The sequence below is a fragment of the Acanthopagrus latus genome, chromosome 23 (genome assembly GCF_904848185.1).
Source record: "Acanthopagrus latus isolate v.2019 chromosome 23, fAcaLat1.1, whole genome shotgun sequence".
In the NCBI taxonomy this organism is placed as follows: domain Eukaryota; kingdom Metazoa; phylum Chordata; class Actinopteri; order Spariformes; family Sparidae; genus Acanthopagrus; species Acanthopagrus latus.
In genome coordinates, this window is record NC_051061.1 from 1373009 (window position 1) to 1398560 (window position 25552).

The window sequence follows — 25552 nt, forward strand, 5'->3', positions numbered from 1 at the left end:
TACATGAAACTCATGATAAACAAACCGTCTGACATGTACTGTCTATATCTGTATGTTTCTCTGTGGAATATGTACAGACAATAACAATTATCTACTTAATGTAACAAAGCATTTTAAAGGTAAGGCTGTGTGTTAACCTTTCTGCCTGTTGCTGTCTTAGATACCTGCGAGCTAACCCTGGACCCAAACACAGCAAACACATACCTCTGTCTGTCTGAGGACAACAGAACAGTGACACTGATGAGAGAGAACCAGCGATATCCTCATCACCCGGAGAGATTCAAGCACTGGAAACAGTTGCTTTGTACGAATGGTCTGACTGGCCGTTGTTACTGGGAAGTGGAGAGGAAAGGATGGGTGTCTTTGGGAGTGACTTACAGAGGAATTGGAAGGAGAGGAGAAGGTGCTGACTGCTGCCTCGGCCTGAGTGACATGTCTTGGAGCGTGTGCTGCACTCATAACCATTACTCTGCCTTTAACAATAACAGAATGACAACCATACGTACGACTACCTCTGTTTCTGACAGAGTGGGAGTGTACCTGGACTGGCCTGCTGGCACTTTGTCCTTCTACCTAATCTGCTCTGAGACACTGATCCACCTCCACACCTTCCACTGTACATTCACTGAACCTCTTTATCCTGCGTTTGGGTTTGAGTACATGATTAGGTTTGATTCCACCGTGTCTCTCTGTCAGATTTAGGAAGGGAAAGTTGCCTCCCGTAGACAAACGCAAATGTTGACAGACCATTCGAGAGCACCCCCCTGAAAAAAAAAGCTGTATCATGTGACTGATCAGTTGAAAGGTGTTAATGTACTCTGTTACGGAGTGAAAAGATCAAGGTTGTAACATAACATGTGCAAGTATGAAAATCAAATGACTCAAATGTTTGTAAATCAGGAGCATTAGAGACAAAGTGTGTTTTTTATGAACCATTTTATTTGTCGTTTCTTTTTTTAACCCACTCTCAACATAAGCAACTAGCAATGCTGAATTATGGTTTACAGGTTTAAGGATACTTAAATGTTACAAAGTCCAAGAAAAGACCAGAGGCCTGTCTCTTACTTTCTGACTTTCCTTCTGTCTGTGGCTCTTAGCTCCATGTCAGCTGGTTTCTAAAAACATTTGCTGGACCTCAGTGAAATGAATATAAAAAGACATTGTTGTAAGGGATCCTTATGGCAGACTCAACAACTTTATCCTCTCTGTCCTCCTCTTAGTCACACATCCACACTGCTCTAACATTCTTATGGGTCTGTATTGGTTGTCAGTGTTTGACACTACAACAATATTTTGAAGCTGGAAAACTTTTATATCTAATGTTTGTACATATGTCTTATGTAATGTACCAGGGATAATGCTTTTCTTTCCAAAGGTTCAAACATGATAATGGAATAAAGGCTCGTGTCAAACAAAGTAGCACAATCTGTCTGGATTTCCTCTTAAGATGCATCAGTGGTGGGTGTACATGTACAACAAAACACTATTTGATGAATCAGGACTGAACAACATTTTATTCTGCACTTTTCCAGAACTTCTGTACAATACCAACATTTTCAAGACCTGGAAATAATCACTTTCCATCAGTAATCCAGGTTTGATAGAGACGTAGAAGAACCCTGATTTAAGCACAACACAACACAACCAAACAGGGATATGATTTCTTCACTTCCACTTGAGGAAGTGTGTTGCAATCAATCACATTTTGGCAATCACATATATTCTGCTAGGATCTGCTTCTCATAACCATTCTATAACGTAATAAAACAAATAAAAAGGAATGCCCTATATTAGTGATCCCATTTGAATCTTTTGCTACTCCTGCCAATGGAACAAGTATTAACATTACACCAACAGCAGAGGCAAACTGCTCCTCTCCCCATTAAACATGGCTGCAGAGCTAAAGGCAGACTGGAGGACAATGGAAGGCAGGAACAAAATACAACGAGCGCAGCACTCTTTCTTTTGTCTGACACCTTGTCTCAACATGTTGGAAAGCTTCTTGATGACTGTATAGAAAGATCAGTATACTAAAGTTAAACAGTCCGTATTTGGAATTAAGGAGCAGTTCAACATTTGAGAAAAAAAGTATTTCCTTTCTGGCATAAAATATGTGATTATTGATCCCGCTGTCATGTCTGTTAAACATGAAGCTACAGGCATCAGCTTGTTAGCTTAGCTTTACACATTTGAAAAACGAAGGGAAGCAGCTAGCTTTGCTCTGTCCAAAGGTAACAAAATCAACCAACCAACTACTCTAATTTGTACTAACAAGCTACTATTCTTGGAGGTATGATGTGAAATAAAAATGGATGTGTAAGATTTCACTTTGTTTTTTTTTATTTCTTGGCACATAATCACACTAAAATGGCTAATGTCATGTTTACCCTTTGACTTTGTTCAGATGAGCCAGTATATATCGTGCAAATCAGTGAGCATTAGAGGTGGTGGTAAGTATGTTTTGATACCTTTGGACAGGATAGTTTTCCCTGTTTCAAATCTTTGCACAATGCTAAGATAAGTTAACCAGCTGCTCGCTGTAGCTTTACATCAACTTTACAGACATAATAGTGGTAACAATCACCTTATCCAAGGCTAGGCAAGCGCACAAAAAAGTATATTATAGAAAATATCAAACTTAAAAAAAAAAAAAAAAAAAAATCCGAAGATCTCGACAAAATACCCATACCCTATATGTACACTGAGGGAGTTACTGGTGCTGGTTACTCAGTATAATCATTCATCCTCTTCATACTGGCTGTAAAGAGATCCTGTCCTAATGTTTACTGAAAAAAGTAAAGTTAACCTGAAGCTTGTGTGACGCTCCAGTCGTCTCAGGTAGTCAAATCAAGTGGGTATCTTTCAAAAACATCAATAAAACCTCCACCATGAACCATAGACAGTATAAAATGGGTATGAAAAGTGAATTTGATATTTCAGATGCTTTAACCAGCACTCTTTGTAATGCTCAGCACTGGATGCAAGAAAACGGTCTGATTGTATGTTTGCTTATGAGAAAACTACTTTAGGAGTTTATGTCAATTGCTAATTCCAAGTCTTTTTTAATAGAGCGGGATGTTCATTTTGTAAACTACGGTCTTATGATAAAGCAGGATATGCTTTCAGGTGAGGCTACCTCAACGACTGTGTATCCTTCCCAGCTCCATCCTCTTGTCCAACTATAGTCACACCATGGTGACCCCTACCCCTGCCAGAAGTCAACAAACCAATGGGTAATTTCAAAGTGGCAGTGTCCACTACTTTATATACAGTCTATGGGACCAATGTACCCACTAGATTTGTGTTAACTTTAACTGCTGAACTGTTTAACTGTTGGCTCATCAGCTTCCACTTCCACAATTGGAACAAGGACTGCAGATTGAGTCTCATTTCTTACAGTTGAGTTAAGCTAGAACGGGATTTTAAGTGGAACAGATGAAATGAATATAATAGTCAATAACACTCTCAATTTATATAAGACATGAAGATAACTGTAAGATGGACTTCAGAGTCCGAAACCCATTCCACTGGAGACTTTCTTGTGTTTATGAAACCATAGCAGTTCTGCAGTATTCTCGTCCTAGCCTCGAGAACATCCCTCACTACGTTCAAACTGCAAGCAACACTGTCAACAAGTCTATTCATTTCCTGTGACACTCACGATTAAAACTTGGCCGTTAGCTGGTGTCAGCTTGACAATGCTGGCTAATCAGATTCAAGATTCTGACAAATCAATATTAGTTGAGTATAGGGTTTATTACTTTGTCTACACCAAAAACAAAAGAGCTTCTTAGTCTGGTAATGCCATATTTAAATATTACAATCCAATTATGTAGCTACCAATGCCAAAAAAATCAACTGGCATGATTTGCCCTTTGCGTAAAAATCTGTATGAAACCGAAACGTTTGGTCGGGCCATCACAGGTAGAACAGACTGAGTTACTTGCAGTAAGAACGAATGGACAGTTGTGTTTGCTTGCCTCCATTAGTTCCTCCAAGTGGCTCTAGCGCAACCATGGGGTGGTTTGGTTTGTATTTTGATGGGTTAATCACAAGAACCAGCGACCCAAAGAGCAGCAGGGTTTCCAAATAAACAATTCACTCTACACACACTGCAAATAAGCATTAGTTTCAGCACAACAATGAGTAAGCAGCATAACAAAAGGGTATAAAGGTGGATGTCAATGAAACTGACATTTCTCTAACGGCTTCTCATCTGGTAAACAGATTTCAACAGCACTATTAGAACTGAAAGCTAAGCAGAACTTCTTGTATAATACACAGGAATCATTGTATTCAGAATCACAAGCTGATGTTTGATGTCCAGTCTGAAAGAACTGCACTTTTTGCACGTGTGACTTCACCCTGCCCAGAGAGAAGGCACGTGACTCACTAAGCCTCCACAAATAGTCATTTTTTTCATACTACCTTACATTGTTAAAGGTTCGTCTTTCTTTCCTCCCCTCTTCAATACAAAGGTCCATACTGAAGGCAGACCTGTTTAGATGAAAACACCATCACCTTCCACTGCTCCAGCCAACACACTGTGGCTAATTACCCTCCTTCCCTCAAGATCCCCGCATTTGGCCCAAACCTCCCTCATCTTCAAAGCCTGACTAGATTTCTGTTTGGGCTAGAGGGCTTTTTGTGCATTTTTACAGCACATTTGAAGGTTTGAGCCATGAAACTAACCTTTTATTTCCATAAGCAACAATGGCTGGTTAATCTCAAAATCTATCAGGCATCTGGGCAGCCAACTTGAGTTTTAAAATCAAACTGACTGCATCAAAATGACAGCTGGCAGGCTACAAAAGTAGCACAAATACACCACTACAGGCCAAATTTTCCAGCATTTGACTATTGGATGGTGTTTGTTTTTCATAGTTGAGAGACCATCTATTCTCTCTCTGCATCACCAGTCAACAGAAGCTTGATTCCAATCGTGAACCCTGGACACACTAAAGCCTTAAATGTAGGTGTTGCTTTCTCTTCTGTGATTTTGCTCCTCCACTGCAAACTTAACAAAAAAGGTCCCTTTGTCTTTAGTTCTTGGCCTGGCTTTGTGTCCAACACCATCCAGGGAGTCAGGGTTGGGAGCTGCCCTGACTGTCGGGGTCCGTCCCAGAAGAGCTGGTGTCTGAGTCTGAATCGTCATCATTGTGGTTGTCCTCCGCAAGGCTTTTCTCCCGTATTCGTCTGTGGGTTGCACTGAGGCGAGCCAGCAGGCCCTGATAGTCAAAACGACCACGCTTCTCACCAAATGGATCCTAGTTCAGAAACAGAAGAACAAGATCATTATCAGAGAAGTGGGGTAGATTTGGAAATGAACACTCTACAGAGCTTGTCTTATGGTATGTGCATTTAATCCTGCAATGGGGGTGTAACACTGGGCTACCATCTCTTTCTATTTGTATAAAAAAATAAAAATGATCCATTCATTTGTCTCTCTTTTCCTAATATTCGTCACTTTGGAAGCCATTTTTTGACAGATTTTTCTTTGATATATTTGCATTTATTGGTAATTTGACCAAACAGACCAGAAGAGATAGGGGTGTGACATGCAACAAAGGCCCCAGATGGAACTGAACCAGTAATATTGTGGGCACATTATATGCCCTTTAATCATTTAGTTGGGGACATCCAACCATGTACTTTAATTAATCAATTGGTGAAATTATTGTATGTGAACCCCACCTCCAAAAAATTAAGACAAAATAAAAAAGTGAGAGCTGTGTAACTGTTCAAGTTCTGAGTGAAATAGTCAGAAAACACAAGTCACAAATGCATTGGGCCATGCTAGTAATTTTAAACACATGAGGCAGTGTTCATAACGGGAGGATACCATAAATGTAATACAGACCTGGATATTGAACTGAAAGATGCTGCCTATTCTATGGGACCTATTCACCTGGTGCCAGGTCTTCACCTGCTGGCTCTTCCTGCTCATTCCAGCTCTGCCCGTAGTTTTAAACTGAGTTGTCAAATATTTTTACAATCCTTTTCTCGGCTTGAAAAAGTTTTATAAATATAAAACATCATGTCAACAATACGTATTTTTTATATTGGTGCTCTATGGGGGAATGCATTTTACTGCAGGTGGCCACTGGGCAAAATTAGAACATGGCTAAGCAGCACCGCCATATCCAGGTCTGTAAATACATGCACGGAGGGGGCAGAGACAAATTAGGATTTGAATTTCATTAAAAACCTGTCTCTAAACCTTTGTATTTGTTAATGGTGACTGTTACAAACTGCCAGTTTCAAATAAGACACTGGTGGAAAATGCATTAAACAATTAAAACTTGACCTAACTACTACTACTACTAACACATTGTGACAATAACAAATCAACTAAAAAATTACTGACATCTGCAAATTAAAGAAGACAGACATCGATTAGAGAATAAATAATGTTTATATATTTACCTGCATGTTCTGTCCCTGTAGATGCAGTCTCTCTTTGCAGACTCCCTCGTAGAAATCATAGTATTCAAGGAAGGACTTTTCCATCACACTCCTATAAAAGAACAAAGAAAACACACACACACTCTTAACTGTCCAATATGCAGAAAAAAGAGATGAGTAAGATGAAGAGATGAAGTACAGCAACGTATCAGAGTGAGGAAAAGATGTTAAAGACGAATAGAAAAGAACAAGAAAGAGATTGATGTTTATCTCACCACAGTGCCTCAGGACAAGGAACTTTACCCTCCAGCATGTCACATACAGCCACTCTCATGGTTTCATGGCGGATACACTCATTGTAATTCTTGCTGTCCCCTGGGTGTCGCTCCTGAGAGACAAGAACATTACTGGTATTATTTCATAAAGTTGTTACAATGCTTCAGAACTGACATTTAACTTAAATCATCTCTCAATATCCTGTTTATTTGTGTAAACAAATCTGTCATTGAGAGTCACCAAAGAGTGCAGTGCAGTTTAGGTTTTTTTTTTTTAAAGATGTCTTCCTATAAAATTGCTGATGTAAAACAACAGAGTGTACATTTTTTTCCTTTTCCCCCTAAATTATCTTAACAACCCCAAACAAAACTGGTATCCATTGTCACAGGTTCTGCTTTTGTTTCCACTACCTAACAACAACTTTGGGGCTGAGCTTCCAACCAAAACTTCTGAATGACCCAGGAGATGCTATGAAATGCAAGTTACAGGTACATGATTTTGATTCTTCATCAACATTTGACTTTTGTTATCAAAAAAGTAGTCTCTCCTCCCTGGCATATTTGAAACAGTGGCAGAAATCATAGTTTGTTGTCTTTTTTAGAGATCCTTATTTGATATGTTGGGAAGGTAGCTAAATCAGGAAATATTTGATGGACCAAACTCTTATCTTTTGTTGTTATTGACAAGACTTTTTTTGTTGTTCAACTCTGGAATCTTTATTTTTGGTGAATATTACATAACCTAACCTGAAATAATGTAACAACAGCATAGCTGTCAGTGCTGAAAAATGTTTTTAATCAAACTGAATCATGAATTTGAAGAAATATGACAACCCTAATATAAAAACAATAATAAGATTCAGACTATCCAACACAACTTTAGGTGCCTCACTCTGCATTTGTCTGTGTAAAATGGAGAGTACATCACTAATGTGATTTCATAACACTTCCCTGTAAATGTCATGTACATATTTGTGTTCATAACATTTCTGATAGGGGGATATTTTCTTCACTAAGCAATGGGGTAATAAAACCAAGCATCACATCAACATGTTTCACTTATTCTTACTATGGCTTCAAGTTGCTGGTTGTAAAGTTTCTGAAATGGAAGAGGGATGAGGTAGCTCCACTAATGTTAGGGTATAGGGCCATTATTCAGTATTCAACATCAGAAAGCTGTTTTTTTTTTTGCTTACATTTGTGTTTTAGTCTAGTTTCAATTTTTAACAGATAATATGTGTTAATAAAATGACATCTGTTCAAACATGACACTGACACAGTGTGTTTAGGTACATGCCCTATATATGTTCTCATTTGTTTTAAATACAATACAGACACAAAGATGTGTTGCTGCTGTTTCATAAAATTGTTCCGAGGCAAACACATAGCCCTCCCAGCTTTCTGCATGAACACAACCACACCTGTACCTGCTCAAAGCCGGGCTCGTTGTGATAGGGGTTCTCTGTCATCAGAGACTGGATGGAGATGAGGACAGATGAAATACTCTGAGCTGGACTCCATGCTGGGCCTGTCCATGTCCTACACACACAAAATAAAATGCACAGGATATAGCACCATAAAGGAGTCAGTGGTCAGAAACACACAAACTGGAGTCCTGTGACAGAAATGAACCCTCACTCACCCCAGGATGCTGAGGCAGACCTTGCCATTACGGTAAAAGTTGGGGTTGAAGCGGACAGTGTTGTGTCCGGTGGTGATTAGCTTGACCCGTGGTGGGTGGATGGGGTAGTCGGGGGGGCAGCGGAACAGGAAGAGGAAAAAGCCACCCTCATACGGTGTGTCAAATGGGCCTGTGATCAGGGCATGAATCTGTAAAGGAAAGAAAAAATGTGTTACAAGGCAGAGAAGGACTGATGGATTAGAGGAAGGAGGACCCTGAAGCAGAAAATCCAACCTAGAAAACAACTGACAACATTCACATCAGACCCCGCTGTGAGGAAGAACATCAACTTTTAACTAAGCTTGCTGCAGTGTACAGTTGCCCACTGCCCCCACCGTCTTGTTGTTAATTCATACTTAACTGAACGACAGACAATAAAATAAAACTAATAAAACTACTGACACAGGACGACAAAACACAAGCAGTTAAACTGTCAAACAATTTGAGTAATTTCTTAACGAAAAAAAGTAAAAATTCTTCAACTCCAGCTTCTATGTGAATATTTTTTGGTTTCTCTCCTCCTATACAACCTTAAACTGAATATGTTTGGGTTGTGGACAGAACAAGAAATTTGAGGATTTCATCTTTTTTTTTTTTTAACACAAATCCACAAATTGAGAAAATAATCAAAATTAAAATAACAGTTAGTTTCAAACCCTATTGTTGACAAGGCATTATCTCTGGTTATGAGACAAAGCCAAGGAAGTCAACGCCACAGAGTGCAGATTCCACAGTATGAAAATAGTAGACTCTGCACACTGATATCTGTGCCTCACTTGCAGCCAAGCCACAGATATGAGACTGGGGTCTTGTCAAAACACAAAGAGCAGGAGCACATCCAGCACTGACGGGAATACTTGAATAGGTGTGATGATGACAGTCTTGCAGGTGCCGCAAATGTTGAATTTGTCAGTCTAAAAATGATGGCCCTAATAATGTGTTTCCAAGATTATATGTGAAAAATAAATGTGATGAAAATCATCATCGCTTCTACATTTGAAAAAAATGCCCATACTGCCTAGCCTGAACCCAATCAACTAATACCATCTTTTAATTATGTTGATGATTGTATACAGCAATACTTATGACACTGTAAGTGTAACATTACATTTAACACAGTAAACCAAACTGCACTTTACTGATTATAATAACAATTATGTGCAAATATTCATGTGTTGGTTATTCTCTAATGGTCAGGAGAGCAGCAGTGGAAGTCTTGAGTAGGGATCGACCGACATGGATTTTTTAGGGCCGATGCCGATACCGTTTTTTTTTTCCCCCCATTAGCCTTAGCCGATGACCGATACGGACTGCCGATTTCCTTGAGCTGATATCTGGAGCCGATACTACTTTTGCTCCCTCAATTTACATCATAAAAATTACACAATGATGATAACAAATGTTACGAGTCTCAATATTAAAAAAAGGAACATTTATTGAAATTAAAAAAGGTAAGTTAGAACAAGAACAAGTAAACAATATTTAACAAATATTAAAAACAGGTGAAGTAGAACAAGAACAAAAACAATATCCTTTCCAGGGGTAGGCTCTGTGAAATGCTGCCACACTGGTTTGTTTTTCTGCTCTGCCATTTCTTTAAAAAGAATAAACAAAAACACAGATCAGTGTCAATCTTGTGCAATCATCTTACATTCATATCACCCACATTCTGTGTGCATCATGGATGGGAGCATATGGTTAACTGTGCAAGGGTAAAAGGCTTCCACATCTACACAGACTTGATGATGCATTGCTTGCTGACATATTATAAGACAGATATAATCAGGTCATCACAAAATGTCTTTTGTCAACATATTTAAATAATTTAAGAAAACAATAAATAAATAAATAAATAAAGTAGCCATTGAAATAATGTGCTTGATTTGTAATTTAAGACTGCCATCATTTCAATTTTTCTACATAAAATAAAATGAGCGTGTCTTAGGCTACTATGCCACCTAATCTGCAAAGACAACACACTAGTAGGTCTAAACGAAAATGTAAAAGAAGCTGCCAGAATGATAACCCCAGAACCTAAATTAGCAGAGGAACATAACGTGGTGTCAGATGCGCATTAAGCAACAAACTGTTCAAGTTTCTGTCCTAAATTGCATCAACATTGACAGGAATAAATATTCAGCCAAGCATAAAACAGTTTCTCAAAGTTTTAAAAGCTCTCCTTCAGTCGGCGCAGAACTCTCATATATCGCTGTGATGCGTTTGTCCCTCTGAGTGAGATGCACACACACACAAACTCCTGTTTGGTAGCTGATGCTGACTGAAAAACTTAACCACCATTTAACTGGATTGCTAATGCGAACATGTGCAAACGGCTCTCAACACTAGTAAGGTCATCACGGTGCACTTGTCTAGTACATGATAAATGTTAACACAAATTAATATTCAACTACGTATAAAACATACCTCTCATCATTAAAGCTCTTCTGGAGGGGGGACTGCGCTATGATATCACCACGATGGCAAGGGAACTCCGCTACGCTCCAAGTAGGGAGAGAGGGAGAGAGAAACACACACACACACGCGTCCAAACCTCCAGCCAGGTGGTCACTAAATAAAACTGCTACAACACCACGGAACCATGGAACAACATCGGCATTACTTAATCTTATGACCAGTGTTTGTAACAGCTACCGTATGAATACATATAGCCACAATGGCAAGCAGTTTTATAGACGAGGCATTTGGCATTCCTGTTTACCATTTGGACCCACAAACTTGCTTTGCTATAGTTTCAAGCAAAACACATACAGAGCATGCATTTGGCATTCGTGTTTCCACTTTCAAAGTGTATGGCAATATTTCAGCTCAGTTAAACAGTTAAAAGATGCCTTGAAAGTTTAAAACTTACCGTTGTGTTAAAGAGCAGGCTTCCAGCACTCTCCTAGTGGGGGAGGGGCTATGCATGGTGTGCACATGCACTGCAGTGTCTCCAGCAACACGGAACTGCCTGTGGACGCGTGTCTGTAAATAATGCCGGGTCAGCGAACGCAGCAGCCCGCATCGGCCGATGCCAATACACGTAAAAAACGCAAAAATCGCCTGATAATATCGGCCGGCCGATGTATCGGTCAATCACTTGTCTCGAGTGTGCATGGCACCCCACCTGGACAGCCACTGCAAAATTAAAGTCTGATTCTGTGGGAAACACTTGATAGGTCATGCATAGGGCCCATCTGACACTTGATCAGTTCAGTCACTGAATGATCTAACAGATAACAGAATCGATTTGTAGACGACAGTATTTGTATTTGGCTCATGAACAGAATATTTACATTAGTATCCAGGCATAAAAGTAAAACAAAAATATTGATGGAGTCTGTTAACTCATGTGTTGTTTCTCTCTATTCTTTTATATATATGCATAGGAAATTCCTACCTCCAACACTTAAAGGACACAGCATCAGTTCCTGCTTACTTTTGCTGTGCACAAGTTTTTTATTTTTAGCTCAGCTTGAGGTGCCTTGTCACCTCCCTCTGGCTTAGATTTCAAAATGTTTGGGACAAAAAAAATAAGCCCAACCAGCCACTACTAATTCACAGAACAATGATGAAAATAGTGTCTGTGCCCGACCAATGCCGTCTGATCCGTGATGCCAATAAAGGCAGCTGATTAACTCCCAGTATCCACTCTTCAGCATGAAGGGATCTCAAGGTGCTACAAATAAGTTAAGGGAGAATGGACCAAAAAACACTTTGAGATCTGAGCTAGAGTCTGGCAGCAAGGCAGAAAATGAAAAACTGAACTTTTTATTAGCCATTATCCCTCTCTACAGCACAGTGACAGTGCACTTGGATATGTTAGCAACTTTGTTTTTTGTAAGAAATCACTCATATGAGTGATTCTTTCATCGGTTAGGTCGGTTAGTATGGATGCCAAGTCTACTTAGGTGACACATTTAGAGTCATAAAGGTTTTGTGTTCCTTATCCTTTCCATTTGTTTTTCACCCTTCTGTAGCACTTCTATCACAAAACATCATTTAGGATGAATGACATATAAGTCAAACTGATATTTTTGTATAAATATAATACACTTCTTGCCACAGCTGTAAGGTGCTGGAAAAGCAAATGCTCTTTTTGAAGTGCTTGAATGTTATATTGAATATGTGTAGGAACTGCAAGTTTAAGGTATACATAATTACAGAATACAGTTTGAACACTGAGGCCAAAATAACTTTTTTGCACTTTTTGTATTCAAATAAATGATAATGTTTTGCTTGTAAAAAGTTACCTATAAAAGAAAAATTGTTAAATACTTTTCATTCCCTTACTATGGATAAAATCAAAATTCAATACATTTTCATTTTGTCCCCACATTTATTTATGTACTCCTAAAATGTTGCAGAGATGCACATATACACTGTATATTACCATACCTTGGTCATGTCCTGAGGATCAGGGACAACAAACATCCCTGGTGGAGGTTCCTTGTAGATGGACATGATATCCCTGCCAAGATAAGAGAGGGGGAGGGAGACATATAAAGTTCTTTAAGTTATAAAGTCATGGTAGAGCTGGAAAGAATCTCACACGGAGATCATCTGTCCGTGGCCTGAGCACAACCTCGCTTAGAACCACAGAGGAAATTCCACTTATGTTCATTGTGAGATTTAGCAGCAAATCGCTCATGGACAGGCTTCTCAAAACCACAGCACCAGGTAAATCAAAAACTACCTACTTGGTGATACGACGTGAGGAAAAGAGAAATGTCTTTTGGCTGAACTGACCCTTTATAAACTCCTCACTCTCGTTTAATTAGGTAGCAACCTGGCGACCGTAATATACTATGATTAAAATGGGTTTTACATTTAAGTGCATGTTTAAACAAACAGAAGAGGTGACACATATCATGAGTCAAACATGTGCTCTGTGTATTGGCTAAATTACATTCTAAAGTTACCGCTCCGTCATTTGGAAAGTCCCTAAAGGTTTCCATTAATGGCAGAAACTTTGTAGAAAGCTTTCGCTTTCGATTTGTGTTCACTTTATTGACAATTCGGGGCCTAAGCACCCCACATACAACTCTAACCACACTGAACATTGTTCAAAACTGGTTTACTGTTGTTTAGTACCTCTTTATCCTCAAGATGCACTGCTGGGAAGCCTTCTCGTTGTCCCAGTCCGTACTGAGGGTCGGGTCCCAAGAAGTAGCGTGGATTTGAGACAGGAGGCCCGCTCCTGCCACCCCGGCCACCCCTAGCCCTACACCGGGGAGAGGTGAGGAGGCGTGTAGGGTCGGTGACACGGCCACGACGGGTGGCGAGGAGCCGGGGGTGAATGTGTTGCCAAAACCGGCTGAGGTAACGTTAGCAGTGACAGCGGACATAGGTGCCACCACAGCGGCTAGGCCACTCTGCGCGGGAGAAGGGGAGGCCGGGTTGACGCTGGAGTGAGCGCCGCTGGCTGCCGAGTGCCCTACCGGCAGAGAGTTGGCCAAAGTCGGCAACAGCGAAGCTCCGCTGCCTTGTCCGGTAACGCCTAAGCCAAGGGCACCTCCGCTGGACTGCTCTCCAAAGCTGTCCGCCATGGCTCGCGGGCTAGTAACGTTAAGCTTGAGTAATCGTTATCGTTGATTAATTTACGGGGTTAGCTTACTGTTAGCTGCATTGACAGCTGTGTGCGAAAGTTACCTCTGTTCGTTTGTCCACTTGAATCAGAGAGCTGAAAAATGGAGCCGAGCCGAGCACAGAGGCGAGGCCAGAAAACAAGGCATTTCTTCCCACGACATGGTGGCTACTTCTCGTTAGCTTATGTGTTTTTCCACAGGCCTCCAAAAAGTATGAAGTCGCTGGCAAAATTACCGCGTCCACCTTGCTACGGCTTATGAAGTAGGTCACCGCCCGGTTGTTATCGGTCTAAATGAACATGTTGTCAGAATACGTGGTTTTCAACCGACCGACCACATCCCCACCAGTCCATCACACAACGCAACTTCAAGTTCTGTTTTCTCTCCAGTCAGGCAACACGGGACATCCGGTGGGCACTTTCAAAGTAAAACTCGTCTTTGGGTGTTGCATTCCCATAGGAGTTGCGATATGCAACACTGAGAAATAAACCAAGTGTTAAATTCTTCGATCACCGTATGGCTTCCAGTAATATATCGCCTTATTTTGGCAGTAGGAACTCCCAAGTAGCCGTTTGATTTCATTAAGTCCACTACTGAATTTAAAAAATAAATAAATAAATCTACCCATTTACAAGCAAGTTGTTTTTATTGAAACGCTAATGTGAGTAATTTGCCTTCTACCACCGAAAAAAAAGTATTCAGGTTTTAGACCCAACATTATTTCAAGACACCTTAAACTCAAATTGGGCTGAGACATTTTATAGATGAAACTAAAGAGAGAATGTAATTTTGGCTGGAAATGGTACAATAGTAATTTCAAGCCAAGTTTCATGACTCTACAGACTCACATATTGAAGTAACGGAAACCAATAACTACTATGGAAAGACAGAAAAAAACTTAACCCAATTAGTAACTGTCTAATTATGGGGTGTCCATGGGGGTTCTTTAAAATGTTAAAATAAACATAGGTTAGATGCACTTTCTAACATTACTCTGACAAGTAGGTAACTCATGAAATTTGATAATTAAACTTCCAGTACCTGTCTCCAGTCTCACACAGCTGAAATTAGCCGTACATCTGATTAGACATGACATTTTGGTACTCTTCACAACAGGTAATTTATTTTTTAAGCTGTTGATCAGCATACATCTATATTAAAATATATTTACCTTTTTTTTTCTTTTTTTTTTTAAAACACACATCATGGTGGACAATCTTTGTTCAGCCACAACACAAACATTTTGCTGTTTGTGTCATTTATAAGAGCAAAACACCCGAGGGACACTTGATACCCCTTTTCAGTTAATTCAGTTTTCTTGGCAACAAAAACAAAATGAAAAACACTGCAGACTGTTCTTAGTTATCCCAACCATTTATTTTGGACAGATTATTTCAACCGAAGTGAGGTCTTACATAAAACTTCTGAAAAACAAAAATAAGAGTAGGAACATAAAAATGTAGGATTGGAGGTTTGTTACCCTCAGATGTGAATATTTTTCCTTTAAACCTTTTCCCCTTGATTGGAATGGCCTAGCAGCTCATTCAAAGTTCCCATTCAGGAAACCCCCTCCGGATGGAAGAATGGGAGAGATAAGGGAGCAAGGAAGGAAAAGAGACAGGGAAGAAAGGGTAAGTGAAGGGGGCTGTCGGTGTGTTTCCAGGTTTACATGGCGAACAGGATGAGGAACGCCACCATCAGACAGAAGAGACCCATAGCCTCAGACAGCGCAAAGCCCAGGATGGCGTAGGAAAAGAGCTGCTGCTTCAGGGAGGGGTTCCTGTTAAAGAGGACATAGGAGCACCAAGTCAGATATACAGCTTATTGAACAGTGATTTGACATAGTGTATGTTCAGAAATATGTGTTTATAATGTGGCCATGCCAAAAATGAAGAGTGCAGTCAGTATGCATGGAATCAATCAATGTAAGAAATGTACATTCTAGACATCTATATATACACAGTGTAATAAATGCTACAGTTGAAATATAGGTTATTACACATTATTTGCCATAATTATTGCATATAATGTGGTTTGTCGATTGAATACAAAAGAGAAACAAAGCATCGCTGGTCTAATTTTGTTCAGGTCCAAAAAGAAAACTAAATGGAATAAAAAAAATCCCTGAAATGCATCTTAAAAATCTTTAAATTTAAAGAAAAAACAACCAGCTCTAGTAACAGGTACACTCAAACTTTGCCCTCTACCATTCTGAAGCACAACTGTCCCTCCTCCCTAGTCCCATGCTGGCCTGCACTCACATTGCTCCAGCTACTACCAGGCCTGAGCGCAGTTACTTCTTGTACATGCTTCATGTTGTAGCACAGTAGAGAACACAGAAAAATATTTTTTGTAGCTTAATTTGCTCAGAGATGGCCCTCTCAAATTCCTGCATTTCTTGATCATGCAAGGCAGCGTTGTAGACATGATGATACTGCAGTCCACATTTCACACCCATGCTTGTGCATGAAAAATTGTTTCAGAGCACACCTTCCAAGGAAATGTACTGTGCATGAGCATGAAGCGCTTACACTAGTCAAACACACTGGAATTTGAGGGTCAAACGTGCTTGGGCTTGGTGTGGATTGCCTATGGATAGTGCGAGTGTGCCCTAAAAGTCCAGACAGACATATTCCAGCACAAATGGATCTACTTCTGTGGCAATCATAAGAGTGTTTGGAAAAGATGCCGCTCACTGAACAAAATGCTTTCTGTCTGATTCAGATCTCCCCAGAGAAAATCTTCAAATGTCTTGATTTTTCAACAAGATATTTAGTTTAATGTTATAGAGGAATAAAGAAACCAAAAGAATATCCACATCAATTGCAGCTCTAGCAGTTGACCTGTATCATCTAGTCTCGCTCAGTGTCCCGCCCACGATGGCATATAGGGGCAAAAAACTGCTCCAGTGACAGTGGAGGTTCATGTTTAAGGTAAAGCAGAAGATATTGCCAAAGTTATGATATCACAATCTTATGACCCATTTTGTTAGGATAGCAAGCACACCCAGTCTCCCCAGTTACCCCACATTAAAATACCAAGCCATAGCCCATGGGACTTCCATAAATTGAGGCAACAGTAACAGCTTTATGTGTCAGCATAAAAGATTTAACTGCAACTCTTTATTAAGGTGCCAAACTATGTTAAAATAAATTAAATTTAAAAATCCAACACAAAAAATGTTGTTCAGGCAATAAATGACTGATACAGAGACAAAATCTAGCCCCATTGAGAAGATTGTCTTCCACTAGAGAAGATTATTGAGATGTGGTTAAATACTTTTAAGTGGAACTTGACTTGTGATTTTTTTTGTCCAAATAGTTTCCAAGGTCAACAAGTAAAAAGAAAACAAAAATTAAAAAAAGGTCCAGTATTTCAATAGTAGAAGTTTGATGGGTAGTGGAATGGCCCATGGAAAACACACCAAATACCCAAGAGGTTTGGAAATTATGCCTCCTAGTCCATTTCAGGGGGGTGGTTTGTTTTTGAAACCCTCAAATTGATGAAGACCGTTCTAAAACAGATTATAGCACCATCAGTGAATGGAGAACTGTCACCACTATAAATTCATATGAAGAACTCTACCTGGCATAGCCAATGATAAGGCTGCCGAACACTGTTCCAATTCCAGCTCCTGAGCCGGCCACACCCACTGTGGCAGCACCAGCACCAATGAACTTGGCGGCAGTGTCGATGTCCCGGGAGACAGCGCTGGTCTGGAAGGAGCGGGTCAGGACTGCAGACTGGCTGACTGGCAACAGGGCCTAGGAGAGGAGGGAGAGTAGAAACAACTACAGTACAAGCCAAGAATCTACTTGAAGGCTGTCTATATATTATTTTATTCAAAGTGTATACACGGGAAGTCTGTACCAAAGACAAAGACACATTTACAATGGTGGAACAACCAAAGGATGTAAGGGGTACCGGTACACACCAGAGCTGAAATCTGATCATTATTCTAGAAATACTTACACAAAATCAGAGATGAAGTGATGTGGAAAGCATAGCACCACGTCTCTTTGTACAAGAGATCTGTCTTACCAATACTGCATAATCATTTTACAAACAGATATTTAGCAAAAGTCTGTGCAACGTTACATCTCATGGTCAGTAAGATGCAACTTAATTCTACAGTAAGATTTTTCTATATATGCAACTTGTGGCTATCACAGCTGTATTAAGTGACAATACTGTTACAGATTTGGTCAACTGCAGCCATCCAAGGCACATCAGAATTTATTTCAAGACAACTGGGTTAGGGATTGTTGAAGGTCAGAAGGACTGACCTGCTGCTCCACTGTGGCTTCAGGTCTGCTAAAGAGGGAGACTGAGACTGGCCGGGCGAGGACTCTGGACCCTCCACGCAGCTACGCACACACACAAAACAAACAAAAAAAAAAAGAGAGAGAGAGAAGGGAAAAGAAACACATTGCATTATCACACAATGGGTCATCTTTCTAATAATTTTCTGTTGCACAAACCCATGTAAAAAGTTTTGCTTATAGCACAATAAAGCCATTTTAATCTAAATGGATGTATAGTTCTTAGAAATTGACCAGGTGTAATGTAAATTATACAATGGGCTTAAAATAAAAATCTGGCATCCTTAAACATGAAACTGAAGCCTTTGGAAAGTCCATATCAGAATATTTAAGATACTGGATTATGTGAAATAATAGTTTTATCATATTATTATTATTATTATTATTATTATTATTATTATTATTATTATTATTATTAGTAGTAGTAGTAGTAGTAGTAGTAGTAGTAGTAGTAGTAGTATCATCATTAGTATTAGTATCTTTATCATCATTATTATCCTCCGCTAATCAATACCATGATTAACCTCACTTCAAATTTTGAATTACCGGTTCATACATCACATTTATCACTGATTACAATTAGAATTTTAGCACATCAATGACCAAGACTGGTATTTGGCAATATTTGCATCAGTGTACATTCAGCCCATCCCTTGAATGCTATTATGCATGAACATTACACACCATTAAGCAGGACAGGCAGATCATCATCAGTGTCAGATGTAAATATGGAACTTAGTCCTCTACAATACCTCCATGACTGACATGCCTAAATGCTGCAGGGTCGGCTGCCAGGCAAATGCCACTATCTGTGCAACTGTCATAAAGAGCATGGAGCAAATATGGCTGTCACAACTACTGTGCCCTTGAAGACAAAGACGCAAAAAGATCATACAGCCATTAACCTCTAAATGTAGGTTGTGTTTCTACAGGTTGGTTATTACCTTTCTTCATTAAAAGTATATTCACAAGATGTATGCATTACAGTTAAAAGCCTCAATCATCTGTTGATGTCAGTAAGCTAACCATCTTTCAAAAAAGGTTTAAAAACACAACAATTACACCAGAAAATGTCTAGAATAAAAATAAAAGTATTTCAACTGACGTACCACGGCAGGAGAAGTGACAAACTTGGCGCAGGCATACATGGCTGGAAGCTGGAGAGAGAGAAAGAGAGAAGGGGGGGTTATATGAATCTGTGGTGTTCTCATTCAGTCTCTTCTGGCTGATCAAGCAGCAAATTCAGTGATACGGTTAAAGCTTTTGCAGGGATCAACCCTGGAATTTTAGTTGTGGACATTGCAACTAGATTAAGATTATGAGCACAAATGAAAGGTGGACATCTAGAGGTTGTGATAGACTAGTGACACAGTATTAATATGTAGTCAGTCACTTTAAAGAGCAAGCTAGTAAAACTATAGACAACTCTAAGTTGTTGGAATGAATAAAAGTAATCTTGGAGAGCTTCATCTTAGTAAGGGCATGAGCTTAACATTTTTTAATCACAAAGCCAGAAATGCTTTTAGTATCAGGTGAGTTTCCAGAGGGTCTGGCTTAGTCTGAACAACCTGAGATTCAGAAGTTTAGAGGCTGCAGCTCTGTACCACAGATGGTCTTTACTGACCTGCAGCTTTGACAACTTGACTGTAGACAGGCATAACCTTAATCTTACAGCCCAGGGTCAGAGTACTCCTGTAGGTAACTTCCAAGTGCATCAAGTATTCCATGTGAAATAACCAGTTTCAGTAAAGTGGGTAAATCTGGAGTATAAAGCTTAGCAACAAGTTGATCAGGGAGAGTAATACCGGTCTGTCGCTTCTGGCCAGTTCAGCCAAGAGGCTAATCCAATTGCATCGACTACTCCAAGGATCAACTCCAGATAAAGTGCTAAATATCCACGCATGCTGCAGAATGAATGGCCACACTCCCACTTTCAGACGCCATTAGCTGAAACCTCGAGGACATTTCTGCTTAGAAGTTTCACCCAGACCAGTGGAGGTTCACCAAGTGTCAGTATTTTACGCGGACTATGAATTTGAATCCTCGCAAGGCCTGAGAGAAGGTTAAATTGCATGTTAACATTGCCTATTTAGATCCAAGTTTGGTTGGCTGTCTTAGCAGAGGAGGGGAAGCGATGGAGCTAGGCTAAGTTGCTAAGCTAATCAGCCTGCAGACTTGAAGGTCAAAAATGATCTACAGACGGTCACATTGGGCCTGTAAAGGAGCCACAGTGCACTCCGTGCTACGATACACCTGCTGTAGTGCAATGACAAGGGCTGACATGACACGACAGGTCTCCGACAGGGATGTCCTTGCAGAGACGGACTGCTTCAGGGCACGATAGGCCCCAGATTGTCAGACATTTTACAACCAAGTGTCTATCAACGCAGCTTAGCCGTGCTTTGGCCGGTGTGTGACCCGTGCTAGCACCGGCAGTATGATAACCACAGCGGCTGACCGAAACGCACTCCTCCAGGTAGAACTGATCCATTACCTGTCAAAGGTGGACCAAGGGCATAAATTGCAGTCGGTACAAAAGTCAGTCCCGGGAACCAAGTCATTGAATGGCCGACCTAGCCTGCTAGCTACCGAATGTTAGCAACAACAGCTACCTTAACAAGCATACTTGCTTGCGATTGATTCTCCACGTCTAGTTTAAATATCAGACGTTCACGCGTTTAATACACAGATCAACGTGAGGGCATGAAGTGTGGTAGCTAAGAAATGCAGTCATTACCGGTTTGTTACGGCTCTCGGAGGGTCCGGGATTAGCTGGACTCGCACACAGCGGCAGTCAATGAATGTAGAATGTGCTGCTTGTCACCTTGTCATTTATAAGCTCAGCGTCTACGTCCTAAAGGCCCATTGGTCAGAACGAACCCTCCTTCGCGTAATGCCATGTTACATCCGCCATTCTAGCCTATCGGATATAGCTTCTCTGAACTACAATATGTTTTACTGGCCTCGAGGTTTGTGTAGGCGGGACTAAAGCAACGTTCATTAATTTAATTGGACAGTGTTGCCGGGAATGACGAGTTTACGAGGAACGACCTTTCAAAGCACATCCAGTGCCCTATGTACTTATTGGTTATTCTGTGCAAAGTCCCGCCTATGTAATGTATTAATAAACATTTTATTTGTCTCTAATTAAGACTGCAAGGAATTACTAACACTTTAATCCACTATAAGTTTCACTGCATAAAATGTAATAAGAATTTTATGAGAACATGCCTTAGAAAAGTAAATTTGAGATACGACAAAATTATGACAATCTTCTCCCCTTGATTAAAGGATAAGGTCCCCAAAAATGTCATATTTTACTCACGCTAATGCCACTGGTAAGTGAGAGAGACCTGGATGCAGACACACGGATCTCAGCAGAGAGATCTCAGCAGCAGAAGCTGATCTTCTTGTGTCATTTTCAGTATATTCAGCTGCAGCCAAGGCAGTTATTTCAAACTTAACAGTGATGAATGATGGGAGACCAACAGGGCTGAGGAGAAATCACAGATTGAGGTGGGAAGCACATTGATAGTGACAAAGGAGTAGATAAATGGTATGACTGAGTGTGTGAAGTGATAAACTCAGTGGCATCAATTCAGTGGAGTCAATTCCAATCAAAAAACTAGTGAAAAGTGTGAAACATCTCTCTTTGGTTAAATGCAGCCTGTAACTCAGTGTTCCAAGCTGTACAAAGCATACAGGATGATGAGGCAGCCGCGGACAGAGCAGTATGCCAGTGAGTTTAAAAGATTAAGAGACAAAGCATGCAGGTGATTAAAGAAACAAAGAAGAGAAGCTAACAAGTCTTCTGCACATTTTACTTGTACTTATATTTATCCTATTTATTTGATCCTTCCCTTTTCATCTCATGTAATGGTATCTATGTATGTTTAGTCAGACAGAAGATTGTAGGAGATCCCTCTGAGGCAATAACAGAGCACCTGAAGAGATGTGGGGCATTGGCCTTCACAGTTATATCAATGGGTTAATTTGTATTGGATCTGTAAAAAGGACAGGTGGCTTAAAAATATGGTAGAAGTCATGGCCAAAGGAAAATCGAATGATTCTGCTGTCCTGACATTGGCTGGGAGTTTGTTCCACCACTCAGTTGCCAGAACAGACATTACATAACATAACATGTCCCACAAATTAATTACAAAGCATATGTATGTCTTTAAAACAGTGGTTGTTGACAAGTGGCTAAATGAGACTACAGAAGTTCTCATAGTCATAAAGACTCTTCTACTCACTAACCAGTCTTTAACAGTGGACTTAAAGGTCCAGTGTGAAGAATGTAGTGGCATCTAGCAGAACAGACTTGGCAGAAATGGAGCATAATATTCTTCGTTTGTTTGTTTGTTTGTTTGTTTGTTTGCTTTTTAACTTTTTGTAGAGCATGAGTTAAGAGGTTTAACAGTCAGCACATGAGCCTCACTCTAAGTAGCTAACTAACATCACATACAAGCTTTTGTTATGCACTGTCATCAACACCACCCATGGCCTGGTCCGGGACACTGAGCTGTCACTCAAACAACCATTGAGAGGTTTGTGATAGAACTGTTAACAAAAAGTCAGGGAGCACAAAGTAGAAAGCTGGCAGCGTAACCACAACACTGCAAATGAGAGCATAAGTCTGATCATGGAGAACTAAACAAAAGGACATGCTATCAAAAAAGTAAAAGAGCAATATTTTTACGATCATACAAATCATTTATTTCCAAATTCTAGGTTTTTTTTCTTTCAAGTTTTTTTTTTCTTTTTTTGCGTTTGTGAGATTTCTATCCTCTCAAATTCTTTTTTTATTTGACTGAATAAGTGTAACATTATTTTTATTGGTACATATCTTATTCCATAGAGGTACATCCAATATTTTTTGTAACATTTTCTCCTTCCATACTCAAATATTATACCTGGAGGTGACATTGATGTTTTTTTTGTTTTGTTTTTTTTAATCATGCACGCGTGAGGCTGAGGGCTAATTCCAGTTCACTTGATGGGCGAAGGTCAGGCACACACTGGTGAGTCGCCACCTCATCGCCCATCACAAGGGTACATCACACAAGGTGCCAACTGCACATCAGGAGCAAATTTGGGGTATCTTGCTCAAGGATACAGTCCACCAGCTCTACCCACTGAGCTACAGCTGTGGATTGCCAGCATTTAAATGTAAATAGTTACATATAACTTTGTAAATTTCAAAAACTCACGCACAAATTTTGCAAACAACAATTTATATTTGCATTATAAGTAATAAAAATGGTTGGTTAAACATATTTGTGGTTTTCACAGTAAAAAATCTAACTTTTTCTTACTCAGATTTGATGGGTTTTTTTCTGACTTTAGGTCCATTGTGTTAATACAGTATGTCAAAATGAAAAAATAACTGTACAGTCACACGTGAGGTTGTGCAGAAAATAATGTCACCAAACAAGGCAAGGTAGTAAAATAGTAAAAAACGGCCACCTGATGTTCCACCTTCAATAACAGCCCCATTTGGCCATCAGTGAATTGCTACTTAACCTCCCACTTTTCTATAGGAATACATACTTCCTACAGGCAACGCACTAGTAACTTTAAACAGTCCACAGCTTGACTCTTGGTCACACACAGGGAGCGAGGCCAGTGTCAGTGGGGAAAGTCATGTGACATGTGTGTGCCCCAACCAACCACCTCCAAATTTAGATTTTTCTTGGTTTTTAATTCAACAGCATCAGAGGGCCACTGTGAGAATTGATGCTAAATGGATACCTACAGTGTCAGACTAAGAGGCGTTGGCCCACTGACCAGGCTACTGTATTTGACTTGCTGGGAGTGAGAATGGACTGACCTATCTAGGAACAAGTCATAGAAATAAAACACAGGTACGGGTTAGGGTTAGCCAAGATAAGCTTGTGACTGTAGAACATACAATGAAAGCAAAATCTTTGGAATATGACTCGTCACAACTAGTGATTGCACGATGAGCCACACCATCTCTGTTCTCTATACAAGCTGACTGTTGGTTAATACAACGGACTTCAGCAGATTTTCCATACTGCTGAAAAATTCACTGTCAGCAGCAGATGCGTAAGTGTACAAGAATTCATTATTTTCTTGCTTACTAAAAGATCTTAATGAATGATATTCAGCGTAAATCAAAAACAAAATCACCAGGGTTCAGGCTCCATTCAGCCATGACATGGCTCTTGGATTGACCATGGCAGGGTACACAAAGATAGACCAAGACCATCGTCCTGCATCTGCAATATGAGACAGCTGCTGAGTTTTGTCAAATTCCATGTCAATGAAATCAATCACACTGATTCAAATGGTTGGTCTACAATGATGTTAATGAATGAACAGATAGTTTATTCAGATATCTGCTGTGTTGCTGCTGGCCACTACCAGACTTGCTGGTAGGCACAGGGGAAGAGGTGCTGTTCGTGAGAAATGGTTAATAGTAAAATGGTTAATAATAAAAAGATTGAGGGTTTGTGAGATGATTGGATTGGTATCATAAGATGACATCTTTACTGAGCCTCCATGTGAGAGTGGTGAGAGTGCAGACAACAAAGGAGATGAGGAGATGGGTGGAGGTCAGGACCATGGATGATCAATCAAAGCTCAAATCAATTGCATAATTGTGGTTTGGGGGTTGGAAATTAATAGAGACATGCATTAACATCTATTGTAAATCCCAGAGATAAAAGAAAATGTTTCTTGGGTCTGCAAATTGTCAATGGCCAAGAAAAAGCAAAAGGCTTATTATTTTTCTTATTAAATCTATATTGTCAGAGTCCAGACATGTGTGTGAAGTGCGTCTTACATAATAAATCAAACATATTTGCTTTTCATCAGACCCTTCAGGTGTGACATTGAGGAGGACAGTATATTCATGTATAAACAAAAGCTCTGTAAAGAGTCTGTTTGGATTGATGCATGCATTGTCCTCCTGATGAACCCAGACAGAACCACCAACTTCAAAGGCAGAACATTAGCAGGATCCTCTGGATCTCTGCAAGTGCACTTTGTGACTGCACGTGTCTTCACAGCCGTTCATAGTACAAATGATGTCAAACCTGCTTATAAGGGAGCATTCTGAGATTCACTATTTTTACTCAAAGACACGACATGCAACAGGGGGAGCCGAAGAACTGGGCGACTACATGATTCATATAACAGTGCCATTTTTAACGTGCTAGGTGAACTAAGGGAAAGAGGACATCACAACACATCTCACCTGTCGTATTTTTTGTGTCATCAGTTAATAAGGGTGTCATGATTTTGATTTTAAACCGAAAT

The 25552-nt window shown here is 40.0% G+C and overlaps 3 protein-coding genes across 5 annotated transcripts in view; 1 reads left to right on the forward strand and 2 right to left on the reverse strand.

The window, feature by feature from the left end:
* The window catches only part of LOC119013367 (NACHT, LRR and PYD domains-containing protein 12-like), a 15630-nt gene extending 12946 nt beyond the window's left edge, over positions 1 to 2684 (forward strand). For 2 of the 3 annotated variants that reach the window (XM_037087824.1, XM_037087825.1), the window contains exon 9: positions 161 to 2684. In XM_037087824.1, coding sequence (XP_036943719.1) covers positions 161 to 702 — 542 coding nt within the window. In that variant the 3' untranslated portion in view covers positions 703 to 2684. The remainder of the gene's footprint in view (positions 1 to 160) is intronic. The other variant, XM_037087826.1, reaches the window with a different exon arrangement.
* Positions 1496 to 14354, reverse strand: ube2z (ubiquitin-conjugating enzyme E2Z). Its single transcript, XM_037087827.1, has 7 exons — positions 13453 to 14354; positions 12757 to 12829; positions 8323 to 8510; positions 8108 to 8219; positions 6681 to 6793; positions 6427 to 6517; positions 1496 to 5267 (listed from the first exon to the last, which is right to left on the reverse strand). The coding sequence occupies exons 1-7, from the start codon at positions 13905 to 13907 to the stop codon at positions 5085 to 5087; spliced, it is 1215 nt and encodes a 404-aa protein (XP_036943722.1). The 5' UTR covers positions 13908 to 14354; the 3' UTR covers positions 1496 to 5084.
* A 945-nt stretch (positions 14355 to 15299) lies between these two features.
* atp5mc1 (ATP synthase membrane subunit c locus 1) lies at positions 15300 to 21119 on the reverse strand. The gene is made up of 5 exons (XM_037087828.1): positions 21006 to 21119; positions 19378 to 19425; positions 18233 to 18313; positions 17532 to 17710; positions 15300 to 15726 (listed from the first exon to the last, which is right to left on the reverse strand). Exons 2-5 carry the CDS (start codon positions 19414 to 19416, stop codon positions 15612 to 15614), a joined length of 414 nt encoding a protein of 137 aa, XP_036943723.1. The 5' UTR covers positions 19417 to 19425; positions 21006 to 21119; the 3' UTR covers positions 15300 to 15611.
* Positions 21120 to 25552: the final 4433 nt, after the last annotated feature.